The sequence below is a fragment of the Pygocentrus nattereri genome, chromosome 24, assembly GCF_015220715.1.
Source record: "Pygocentrus nattereri isolate fPygNat1 chromosome 24, fPygNat1.pri, whole genome shotgun sequence".
Lineage (NCBI taxonomy): Eukaryota > Metazoa > Chordata > Actinopteri > Characiformes > Serrasalmidae > Pygocentrus > Pygocentrus nattereri.
Genome location: NC_051234.1, coordinates 22,677,991 through 22,691,615, shown reverse-complemented (window position 1 = coordinate 22,691,615; position 13,625 = coordinate 22,677,991). Strand labels below are relative to the sequence as shown.

General features: G+C 39.7%; 1 protein-coding gene across 2 annotated transcripts in view; it reads left to right on the top strand.

Moving 5' to 3' along the window:
* Window positions 1-13,625, top strand: part of oxsr1b (oxidative stress responsive kinase 1b) — a 76,626-nt gene that overhangs the window by 29,648 nt on the left and 33,353 nt on the right. For both annotated transcript variants that reach the window (XM_017717715.2, XM_037533977.1), the window contains exons 3-4: window positions 3,924-4,032; window positions 12,527-12,668. In XM_017717715.2, coding sequence (XP_017573204.1) covers window positions 3,924-4,032; window positions 12,527-12,668 — 251 coding nt within the window. The remainder of the gene's footprint in view (window positions 1-3,923; window positions 4,033-12,526; window positions 12,669-13,625) is intronic.

Below are 13,625 nucleotides of genomic sequence, written 5' to 3'. Positions count from 1 at the left end.
CTAGGCTCTGGAGGAAAGTAGTTCTGCAGGACCAGGGTTGGAGACCACAGTGAGTGGTAGTTAACCTTTTCTTTACTGGCTGTTTCCCCCACCGGCATCTCAGTTTGTGTTTGCTAAACACTTAGGAAGTTTAGTTTTAAAAACTTTTTTCCTCTTTCTTGCTGTTTTCAGGCACTTTGTCTATTAAACTGAATACATGTTTAATGTAATTACCTTTTATTTATTAAAATGTATTAAAATTATACATATGTGTCTGTCTGTCTATCTAAATACACACACACACACACAATATAAAGAGCAACAGGTGTTTTCAAATGGTCAAAAATGGAGGTTTTCTTCAGACAGCAGCGATGTGTGTATATATATATACACATATAAAATATGCAATTGTATTTGTATATTATAATTTGTGTGTGTGTGTGTGTGTGTATATATATATATATATATATATATATATATATATATATATTATATATATATACACACACACAAACATTCTCAAGAGAGTTTTAAACCTACTTCTGTTTTCTTTTTGTTTTAAAGAGCATTCTTCTGTTTTTTTTGGAACATATTTGTGAGTCCAGACTCAGAACTTCTTGCTTCTCTTGCAGCACCTTCTCCTTTAACAGTAGACTAACTTTATAACATTTCATGGACCACCTTCTTGTTAATGGCAGTATTCATGACTCACCCGTATGGGAGACACCACACCTATGGCAGTCCTGTATCCTTGGGCTCATGGGATTTTCCAGGTTGTGCAGGTTGAAACCTACACCACAAGGTTTTTGGCTCAAATGTCCCATCATGCTAAAAGTCAAGTTTAGTGTTGTTGCCCAAGGTTGCCTTTTGTTTTCTTTGAGCTTCTGCACTCCAAGCAGTTTCTCTTGGCCTTTTATTATGATTGGCAATGTTCAGTCAAAGTTGACTTTCACTTCGTTGTGTTGAACTTGTTAAATGATTGGATTGCTTATTTTGTTTGGATTTGTAGCTCAGATGTTTGTTGATTTTGATCTCAGTTGGCCATGGAGAATACTTTTACAGAGGAGCTTCAGGGTGCAGTTTTAATCAGCTGACCATCACAAGGGACATTTGTTTTTAATCTACTATGATTTCTGGTCCTATTTCTCAGGAGTTCAGGTTCTGCTCTTTCCAACCCCGGTACCATGCGATTTGGGATTGCATCATGTGCTGTCTTTTTTTGAAGGCATCTCCTATGGGCAAGCGCAGTTGTTTGGAGAGAGCATGGTCTGTAATGGCTGGTTTGATATTGACAACGATACAAAAGAGTAGAATTAGATTTGCCAGTCAGTCAAGAAATCTTGAGGTACAGTATATGGCCAAAACTATGTGGATGCTACAAGGATGCTTTCCACACAAGTCAGGGTAATGTCTGCCCCAGTCAACAGTAAGTGATATTATTGTGAAATTAAATACTTAAAACACAATACTGGGTGTGAGAACAATCCTGATCCAAATTGGCTGCTTAGCTAAATGGTTAAGTCGCTCATCACCTTGTGATGACCAGTATAATAATAACAGAAACATAATATTGTATTGTAAGAAAATTGTAGCATTTGGGCCCTTTAAAAGCTTCTAAGACTTGAGAGATAGGCCTGAATTTAGCTCCTTCGCACCTCCACTAAACCATATTATCTTTCACTTGCGTGTTTGCGCCAGTCAACATTGTTTTAAAGGGACCAGCATGCAGTAATCTAATTTCTTCAGGAAAAAATGATTCTAGAAGAATCCAGCTTTAATCAACTAATTGTTTTCATGCAACTTGAAACTGAGGAATTGTGAGGAATCCAAATTGTGTTAGTTTGTGTAATTGATTGTACCAGACCTGCAGTGTTATATCTGTATTCAGAAAGGTTCTAGTTTTGCTGGAAGGTTCTGGCTGTTGAACACAGTGAGAGATTTGGGCAGCAGCTTCAGTGTTCCCTCAGTTCTCCCTCACGTCCAGCATAAGCGTTCTGACGTGCATGGCTTCAGTGTTGCACCTGGAGAGAGGGAAGGAGGGGTAGAGGGGAGAAAGTGGGGGAACTGCCTCTATTTATATTATAGACAAATTAACACTGGCCTATTTTTCTTCTGAATTGTGTTGTCAACATTTCTTTCTCAATTTAACCAGCTCATGAGAGAGCTGAGGCAGGAGAGTGGTGGTGTTAAGGATGAGCTTTTGCTGAAAAGAAGTGATTCATTGGGTTTTGTCTCCAACTAATTTAAGAATGAGCTTAAATATATAGTGACTAGACAGACATTAAAGGGAACTTTAATTAAAAAAAAGATTATACCTCATATACTGACTGTATGGACTGGGCATTTGTAGATTATACCTCATATACAGACTGTACTCACTAGGCGTTTGTAGATTATACCTCATATACAGACTGTGTGGAGTGGGCGTTTGTAGATTATACCTCATATACAGACTGTGTGGAGTGGGCGTTTGTAGATTATACCTCATATACAGACTGGACTGGGCATTTGTAAATTATACCTCATACACAGACTATATGGACTGGGCATTTGCAGATTATACCTCATATACAGACTGTGTGGAGTGGGCGTTTGTAGATTATACCTCATATACTGACTGTATGGACTGGGCATTTGTAGATTATACCTCATACAGACTGTGGAGTGGGCGTTTGTAGATTATACCTCATATACAGACTGAATGGACTGGGCGTTTGTAGATTATACCTCATATACAGACTGTGTGGACTGGGCGTTTGTAGATTATACCTCATATACAGACTGGACTGGGCATTTGTAAATTATACCTCATACACAGACTATATGGACTGGGCATTTGTAGATTATACCTCATATACAGACTGTGTTGAGTGGGCGTTTGTAGATTATACCTCATATACAGACTGTGTGGAGTGGACATTTGTAGATTATACCTCATATACTGACTGTATGGACTGGGCATTTGTAGATTGTACATTGTACTCTATACTCTGTGTACAGACTGTATGGACTGGGCACTGAACAGTACGCTTTTAATGTTTATTATATCAAGTAAGGAAAAATAGTTTTTTTCCATGATAAATGCTATTTAAAGGAGATATTAAGACCAATCACAGTTATTTGTGCACTCTATTTTTTCCCCACGTTCATTGAGGTTCCACAGCCTGTTAAAGTGGTCTAAAAGGCAAAGTGGAAAATGAGAACTTTGAGAATATTTTCAGTGGCAGTGCTTTACTGTGGTTAAAACCTGCAGAATTAAATAAGATTAAACGGGTTAAAACCTGTTCTAATAGCTGGTCTAGCTACTTGCCGTGAGCAGAATGCTGCTGGAAGCATTCTCCGTGTGGAACATCCTGAATTTTTTGCCTGTGCTTTTGAAGCACCATTGCCAGTAACAGGGTAATTCTCTTGAATCTTACGACCAAATCACTGTAATGATTTCCTTGTAAACCATGAGTAAAAAGGAAAACCTCAAGGACTTTTGATGACTTTGAGAGAAAATTACAATGCTCTATCTGTGTGTGTGTGTGTGTGTGTGTGTGTGTGTGTGTATTCTTTGTAGAGGACAAGTTAATGTTGTCAGAGAAATCAACGACTGTATATTGACTGGGGGTCAAATCCAGATTTATTCAGACTTTTTCAACACTGTTATTTTTACTGCTTTATTACCTTGTTTGTAATGATTTTGTTGTTGTTATTGGATCCCTTTGTTGTTTATTTGCATCTCCAGTTAAATAAAAGTTTGAACTAAATTGAGTTGTTGCTGACCTCTCCCTCTCCCTCTCCCTCTCCCTCTCCCTCCCTCTCTCTCTCTCTCTCTCTCTCTCTCTCTCTCTCTCTCTCTCTCTCTCTCTCTCTCTCTCTCTCTCTCTCTCTCTCTCTCTCTCTCTCTCTCTCTCTCTCTCTCTCTCTCTCTCTCTCTCTCTCTCTCTCTCTCTCTGCAGAAAGAGATTCAGGCCATGAGCCAGTGCCATCATCCCAACATTGTCTCATACTATACCTCGTTTGTAGTGAAGGATGAGCTGTGGTTGGTGATGAAGCTTCTCAGTGGTGGTAAGCAAGCCCTCCATTATCTTCTTTTTATCACCCAGTCTCCCTCTCATTGGCCCTTTTCCCTGAGAGTTTTCTGAACCATAAAAACTGGCATCGGTCCTTCTATTTTTCCCAGCTAGTCATCTGGTTATAACTAAAAACTAATTCCTAACTAATTAGTAGGACGCTGTTGTGCAGAATAAGTCGGAAGTGGCTCGTATTAGAAATCTTGTTGGCTTAATTGGTTCTGTGAAGTTTTGCTAATTTTTATAGCTCACAGTAACTCTTGCTGTGTCACAAACCACATCAGTACTCAGCATCACTTTAAAGAAGACCTGGATGCTATTTTAGTGGGCTGAGAAGTTTTGGGGATGTGTTCACAGGAAAGATGAGGGTGACTGTTGATTTCTAACAGTTTGTTAGCAGCATTAGCCTCATAGCTCCAGTGCTCCAGTTAAAGAACCAAAACCTGTCTTGACTGATCAGCTGCATCTGTGATAGGAGGAAAATTGTCTAAATTAGATTTTTCACCAAACTATTGTTTTAACTGCAGATCATCACATCGCACATCATCCACTGTGCTACCACTTCATGGCTCACCGCATTGATTATTCATATCGTGCAGCCTTGCAGCTCATGCAGTGAGAATGTAGCAGGCAGTAATGAGCGTTAGACTGGAGAGTGATCGTGGGGCTGGTAGCTAGGGTCTGCCAGGGGCTCCCTGCCTGGGCTAATCACCGGGCTGAGGCAATAACAGGGCAGAAACGCACTGCAGCAACACAGTTTGATGAAACTGAGAGGTGACAGGAAAAGGAAGCTCATTAGCAGTGCACTAGTTTATCATGAACAGATCTCTCCAATGTCTATCGTTGTCATGGTAGACCTGCATTTTCAAATTGTATTATATACAGCATCTCAATGCATTCTTCTTTCCCAAAATAGCTGCATGTGCAGAGCAGTTGATGTATCTCAGCCATGCTTCATCAGGTGTGATCAGCAGACAGGGAGATTACAGACTGCCTAAACGGTTGACAGCAGAGAGATGCAGCGGGTTTCCCTGAAATCACACAGGCTGCTCATTTATAGTCTCCCTGAACATGGAAGACTCTTCTCCTTCCCCCCATGCTGCTTTCACATCAGCACATATGCAAACAGGAGATTGGGTTCACTTCAGTTCAAAATGGGTGCAAAGGAAACCAAATCAGGAAGCTGCATCATGATCAGTCATGTGTCTAACAAAATGCATTCAAGCTAATGGGGCAAATTCAATCTTTAGTAATATGTGTTATTTGGCCTCTTAAACTCTATCCTAGTAATTTGACTTACAATACCTGACCCAAACCTATATAAATGTATAAAAGGGAGTCTGAATGGAATGGAATGAGAGGTTTTGGTCGTGGATTCAAAGCCAGTTACAAGGCTAGAGTTTAAAATACTATATAATATATATTGCTAAAGTGTAAATTGACTTAGAATGCATGACCCCAAAATCTATACAAATGCATTACTTCATATTGGAATCAGAGGTTGTCCTCAAAGAAAATGACCCTGTTATTATCCTCATCTTCAGCTTAATGAAATAATTTAATAATACACAATCATGTTGGATCACTTTCCGTCTACATAAACAGTAAAGCAAGATGCACTTCAATACTATTTAAAAAAGCATTCTAACTTCTCAACTGTTTGGGCAAAGAGGCACCAGAATGAATAGCTTATGAATAGTCTTCTTTCGTTCATTCCGTTGATTCCATTCATTCCATTGTATTAATTTGCTCCTCAATAACATTTCTAGTAGTAATAGAGCAGAAGCACCACTCAACATTTGCTTGCTACAATTAGCTCTTATAGGTTGGTAGCTAGCTGATTTAGAATATGTAAACATACAAGTTAAAATTGACAAAGATTCTAAATAAAACCTCAATTCAAGATCAAATCAAGATCCTGTAGTAATGGAATTGACAGACAATAGTCACATCAAAGTGTCTTTTGAAATGGATGTGAGCACAACCATTTTTGATGAATCCAAGGAATTTCAAGGAATAAAATATTGTAATTGACACATTAAAAAAAATCATGATTTATAATTCTGTAGGAAATGAAAATGGGTCATTTTGAGTAGTCATACATATTCTTTTTTCAGATTGTAAGATCAAGTATCATGAGATTTACATTTGGGAGGCTCATAAACAGGATTTTTGAGTAATACACAGAATATCAAGGGATTGAATATTTTTATTCATAAAGTATTGCAGTATTCACACCCTGTCAAGTCAGTTTGTCCTCCTTTAAGAGTTTACATGCCCTCATCCACCTTGACTCACCACTCGAATATGCGTTACGCCTACATTCCTCAAGTGACCACTCACCGTATGAGGCTAGGAGGGGACGATGTGGAGCAGATTTTTCAGATAGAATGTGTTCACCCTTGGCTGGGTTAGAAGAGGGAAATGTGTTTGATTGCGCTAATCTCTGGGCAAGTTTTACGGCTGAAGCCGACACTTCTTCACTTGATCCTTTGGCCCTTTATATTATGTCAGTGATTTCCTCAAGGAGAAGGTGGACATGGGTGTGTTCAGCTGGGGGCTAAAACAGGCTGCTGAGGATTTCACAATTGGTGATAACTGTTCTTTCTAGCTTTAAGATGGGCAAAAGTAAAATATTTCTCATCTGTTTTCTTTTGATGTGTGTTCCTCTTTTAAATAAGACATGGAAAACTATTATTATCAGTAGTGTAGTAATAATGGACTACAGTAACAGTAGCCTTTTTCATTTTTTTTTGGCAAGAAAAACAATGATGATAATACATCCTGTTTAATAGGGCTTTTATGGAAAATGTAAATATCCAGTTAAATTCCATTTAAGGTCAGCAAGTTTGAATGATGCAAAGCCTAAACAGTGTTTGCGTGTAAGAACACGATCATTTACTGTTTGCAAGTTTCTTCTTTGTTCTGGTTTGGTAAATTTAGCTGTGCTTCGCAGTTTGCACATTAATGTTACGTGCACGTGTGTTGGCAAACAGCTATTCAAACATCTATGCATGATGCAAGCCCATATCGCACACATAGTAAAGTGTAATTCAGCCTTTAGTAGGTCATGGCATGGCACTTGTTTGTGGCATGTCCAAGAGAATAGCAGCCAACCTCAGATCTAAAGCCCACCAGATGTTCTTGCCTCTGGATCTTCATCGTTATGCTGTAGTCCAAACACAGGTCAGCAATCAGAATACAAAATAGCTCTAAAGGTGTTAGGTTTATTGGGTGGTGTGTTTTTGTTTTTTTGTGCATCTCGATGAGAGTCAGTAGGCTGTGTTCTGAGAGGCCTGACTGGCTGAGAAGCCAGTCCTGACTGAAAATGTCTCTTGACCTCGATTCATATGAAAAGCAAAGCCTTTTTACAAATCCATTGTAGTCCTCATGAGCATATCTGAAGCAACCATGTGACTGCTTACTGAAAGTATTTTCAGGTCAAGCTGTGTTTTTGTATACACACTATACTGCCTTTCTGAAACTTACTATTTAGGTCAAGGCTGTCAAACTCAACCACTAAAAGGACTATTTTAAAAAATCTCAACAAATCTGTGGTTCAGAGAGCGCCTATATTTATGCCAGAGTGTGCCATTATTTATTCAAAGAATACATTTTTTTAAACCTGTGTGTTTGCTTGAACTGGACACCTGGCATCTTATCTTTTTGTGGTGTAACTGTTGTTCCATAGATGGTTGTTAGGGAAGGAAGTGAGAGTGCACATTATTTTGCGGTCCATGCTGGGGTTTGTAGTGTGGTGTATTGGGAAACAGGCTAACGTTAATAGGAAATTAAGATAATTTCGTATTCCAGATAAGATTGTACAACAGACCTGACCTTGCCTGCAGGCCTTGTATTTGTCACATGGGATTTAGGTGAATTAAACTTGGTTTGGTTTAGGGGTGTTCTTATAGGAATTAATGCACATTAATAAGGGTAGATTTCTAAAGAACATTTAAAGTGAATGGGAAATCATGACACGTTCCTCCAGTGGGTGGGCAAAATGGCAAAGATAATATGGCAAGATACTTAGACATTTTACAGATAAACGATATGCATCAAGATTTTTGGATTTTCTGAGATTTATTAAGTTGGAACAGTCCAAATAGAACATGTAGTGTCATATATAATACTATACTCATACAAAACTTAACTTTTTTACAAACTGACCTGTCCAGGGTGCATCCTGCCTTCCACCCAATGACTGCTGGTATAGGCTCCAACATATGAGGCATAAGTGTATAGAATGTATGAGACAAATAAATTAGATAAAGCTGTGGTTGGCTAATTATTTGAAACCATAATTATATATCATTTACATTTTTGGCTGTATTTTCCACTGACTGTTAGTATTTTATTTCCCATGGTGTCATTAATGATGCACACTGTGTTATAGGTTAACCAAAGTTAAAGCCTAATACATCATGACCTATAGTCACTCAGTGATTATAGTTCGAGCTTAGCAGTGGCTGTTAAAAGGGATCATAAATTGACTTGGCTTTTTTCCCATGGTCCTAACCTATTGCTCAGCAGCAGATGCTTCCTATGTTTACCTCGCCCCTCGTGACCTTCTCTCCTTCACTGAAACACTGATCCTTCCCCCGTCACTGACCTGGCACGCTTCTCTGCTCTTTGACCCAGTGGGCGTGTGTTAACTGATGCCTTCCATGCCAACCCACAGCCTACAGGAAACCAGCGCTGGCAGTTCCAGCAGCTTGTGGACAAAGAGCCTTTGCCTGCTGTGCAATCGAGGGAATTGCTCTACAGCTTTTCCATTAAGTGCTGCAAAGGAGTTCTGAGAAACATCTCATTCCAGCTGCTTCCAAGAGGGCCTTGGATTAGAATCAAGCACGTCCCTCAAATTGTAGGCTTGAACGCTGTGAATTGGGCAAAGCTCGAGTCTGCGCCCTGCCTGCCAGCCAGCTCAGTAGGGGGCTTTACATACACAGCAATCCAGATTAACCTGGGCTCTTGGCTGTCAGTGGTAATGCAAATCTCATTTTTAACTGTTCTCTCACTACTTTTCCACTCACTCACAAACCATTCCTTCAGATCGGTTGCACCTTGTGCTGCAGAACAGTTTGAAAATAAAAGCTTAAACGCAGAAGAAAACTAGCCTCTTGCTATGGGTTTGTGTATGTTGCCATGAACACCATCTCTGAGACATCTGTACAGTCCCGGTCACACTTAAAGGCTTTTCTAAACTTTTCTAGCTTTTTATACCTTTTGAATGATGAAATTAGGAATTATTTTGAATCAGAGTTTGCTTAATAATCATTGTCAAGTATCTTCACTGAAATATTTTTAATATTTGCAGTTGACCAAATTCAAATACACAGTTTGGGATGACGTCAGTGTTTTCAAACAGTTTTTTCTAAAATCTCCACCGTGCAGAGCGTTTTCAAAATCCTCCATTTCAGTTCAATGCTGCTTTGTTTGGATGGGAGGACAAAACACTGGGTAAAAAAAACTGTACATGTGGGTCGGGCGTAAGACATTGCCACTCGTGCCAGCGCTGAAATTGAATCCCAGTTGCCAGGGTACCTAGCTTTAGTGTTATCCATCAAGCTGTCTAACCATTAGGTTAGTTACTTACTGCTGACCTGTTTGGTTGCTCAAAATAACCCCTTCTACAATGTGTCGCTTTCTTGAAGTCGTTGCTGGTGCTTTATAGTAGGGATTTCTAGTGCTTTTTTCCATGTGTGCGTCCGTGAGCTAATGAGGCTGACCAGTTAGTGTATTCTCTATGAACCAGTTGCACCTCACCAGATCAGGTTTTGAACACTCTTGGAGGCAACATAAAATACAAATATCATATGTGCCCGAACCAGAGGGCACTGTTGCAGTCTGAGGACAGATGGGGCTGTGGCCAATGCCCCCTCTGGGGCTTTTCTGTGCTCTGCAGTTGACCATCAGGGAGGTTGTTTAGAAAGCTGAACTGAAGATATGCAATCCGTTTAGAGAAAGTAAGTGGCATACCCTATCAGCCTGAGTTTTATGCCTCATATCATCTCTCTGCCTCTTCTTTTCCTCTTGCCCTGCGGTACTGTAACTGGACGGTTTAGCTCATCTCAGTCCCAGGAAAGCCTCCATGACCCCTCTGCACTCTGAAATGAATGTTATTGAGCGGTCGGGAGATGGAGAACATCCTGAAGCAGAGCGCCAATAAAGATCCTCGTGGCTCTGGCCTGGCTTCATGCCCTGACCACAGTGAGATAAATCTAATGGGAATACTGCCCATTTCAGTAGCGGCACATCTCAGGACCTCCAGTCTCGTCTCCACGTACCAACTCACCCCTGCTGCCTTTCCAGTGAATTTTATTTGAGATGGTCTTTGAGATCGGTGCTGCTTTCTTCTTTCTTGGAATTCCCGTTCTGAGAATTTCACTCCAGGACTGTGCATGTGTTCTTTGTTCGGAAGAACGACCTTCAAGGCCCTTTCTGTGAAATTTCACAAGGATGGAAATGACGTGCTGCTGTTAGGCATGTTTTATCAGTGCAGAGCTTTTTTTTATTATTTAGCTGAAGACTGCGAGATTCTTTTGTGCTCAAAACTTAAAAGGATGTTCTCATGAAACTTTTACTGGTTCAGACTTCACATCATTCACATTTAAACATTTTACTGGGATGCACACGTTCATACTTGCCCTGACAGTCCCAATAAATGGGACATGACGTCTTGGGACGTGGACAGGTGCTTAAGTGCTCAGTTAAATGTGGGAGTTGGCAGTATTCGAATACCAAAATCACACATTGCATTTCATCACAAAGTAATAGTAATATTATTGTTGCACTAATACTGCTGTATCCGTCTCGTCACTGATACTATCACTTAAACGTAGTATCGGAATTAGTAACGGCGGTGCCTGTGACCGATACCATAAAGCAGTTTGTGCCGCAGTGTGGCTGCTTACTGTCTGAGTTAATGTTATTGAGAGAGCGGAAGGAACTGCTGGATCATAATGATTTAGCCTCGATTTAGCCTTCAGAGTAGTAGCCTGATAGCTGGGCCTGTACGTCCACTAGTCCTGCCTGCGGTGCTCAGCAGCATAATGTTCAGTTGAAAATGTAAACCTTGACTCCAGCACCTACTGCTTATGAATAATTCAGCTAAAAATGGCGAAAGTGAAAGCTACAACTAGCCTAGAAGACCTAGTTGTACTAGATGGAGGGACCAGTTGTAAGAGTCACTTAAAAGTATGGTCAAATAATGCAAAACACTGTTAATTCAGTACAATTCTTTATTGTTTGATGGTGCTTCTCTGTCGGTCAGCTGTATCACTTGGCAGCGGAGTTGCTTAAATAAACAAATACGGTTTCTTAAGCATAATAAATATAATGCAACAAGTAAATATCTAGCCAAGCCTAGTGTTTCATTTGTGACGCAGAACATAGACCTTACCAAAAAAAAAAAATGTAATTGTAGAAATATCAGGACTTTATAGGTAGGTTAGGTTAGATAGTTACTATCTGTATTGGTGCTCGATATCGGCTGATACTAAAGGATCAAGTATTGGTATCAGAAGGGGAAACAGTAGTATCGGTGCATCTCTATAAAATATACAAACCAGCAATGCAGTGAAACACTGATTTGTTGTTTTAACAGAACTATAAAACGTGAAGGTTTTGTTCATATTTGCAAGAATGTTAGGTTATCTCAGCAATTAAAGTTTCACATTGGGATATTTAAATACTATTTGTTTAAAAATGTGTGTTTGAATAGTGACAACTGTTGAAATGTTAATCTCCAGCGTCAAGAGCCTCTTTCAGCAGTTCGGCTTGTATCTCAGCCTGGGACGCTTACGTCAGCTTGCTCTGTCTGACTGGGAGCATCCTCAGCCAAAGGGGTCTGGCTTCCATTCAAGTGCACTTAAGATGCTATCAAGCAATAAAGATGCTGATAGTACAGTTCTTTTATTTTTGGCTTTTGCCCAATCAGAGATGTCATGGGAAAAACTGGGATCAACTATGCAGTTTACCTTGAAGCTTTTGCCTTTATGGCTGCTGTATATCGCAAAGAAAAGTCTTGTTTTACTTAATCTAATTAAGAGATGGTTCTGTAGAGACAGGGTTTCCTGGACAGCTGCCAGAGAACTAGTGTGTGCTCCGACCCTCAGATACAGCGCAGAAGTCTGTTACAGGGACTGCCTACTGCACACATGGTGTAATGCTAAGCTGGGGGGGTCGCTTGAAAGGCTGGTAAATTAATGCAAAACATTTTTAATTTAGTACAGTTCTATGATGTTTGAATGAGATGTTTCCAATATAATAAAAAATCTATATTGAAATAACAGTAGGTTGTCCTTGACAGAAGAACACTTAACAAATTTATCACATGTGGAAAAAACATGATCATGAATGAATGTGTTATTTATTTATTTTAGTACAGTTAAAATCAACATTGTTTAGAGATTGTATGGCCCAGTGCTGGTTCTGAGTGCTCTAAGGACCTTTCTCTGATGTCATGTCCTGTCTTTTCTTATCGTCAGGCTCTGTGCTGGATGTCATCAAGCACATTATTTCAAGAGGGGAGCACAAGACTGGAGTGCTGGATGAGCCCAGTATAGCTACCATTCTGAAAGAAGTTCTACAAGGACTTGAGTACTTGCACAAAAATGGGCAGATTCACAGGTAAGACATTCTTTACATATTATTATGGAAATGTCCTCATAAACCTAAAGGGGAATTTTAAAGGGTTAATCCTTTTTTGTGGTGATGGAAACCAGGGCTTGTGATTTTCTACAGCCATTTTATTTACTATCTACAATAATTGAGTTTTACATCCTTGCTGTATAAAAAATAGTAGTTTGTCAGGCGAAAGCAAAACGTTCTTTACTATTAATATAAGTTAATGCAAAGAGATTTTAAGTCATTTAAGAGCATTTCTATCGTTCCATTCACCGTGAAATTTTCACACAATGTAAAGTACAACTGCTGCGTTCACTGTGTTGGAATAGATGACTGTATATCTGCAAGTTTTCTCCTAGGACTACAGTAGAAGTTAATTGAGATTGCTTGGAAAGCTGCCAAGTATGTCTGAACTGCATAGTACAGCAGTATGTATCCACATAGGAGAACAAATGCTTACAATCACAGGCACATTGCATTAAACTCAATTTCATGACACTTAAGCTAATGTGTATACGGCATCATCTCTTCAAGTCTCAGGCTTCCCAGGCTGCAGTATAACACTAAATGTATCCATTGTATACAGTTGTGAGGTGAGCTCACCAGTTTTAAAGCTGACAGATTTGGTGACTCGAAAGGCGTTTCATCATCATGGGGAAAATGGGGGGCTACGGCACTTAGCTAATTGATTGCGTATTTGCACAGACAAGCTTCTGAAATACCATCATAGACAGAGATGGAGATCACATTTCCATTAACCTCACCCTACAGATGAAGAGTAATGCAGACCTCCAGTCATAGTTTTGCTGGGAAGTTATAGTGAGCTTCAGCGTGGGGCACATTAATCAAGTTCCTCAGTGTGACACCTAGTTGGCAGCTCTCTGTGTATGTGCACATCACTGAATTTGGTAATTGCAGTATGTATGACACGCTTTATTATTGGACGTTCCCAGAATATAT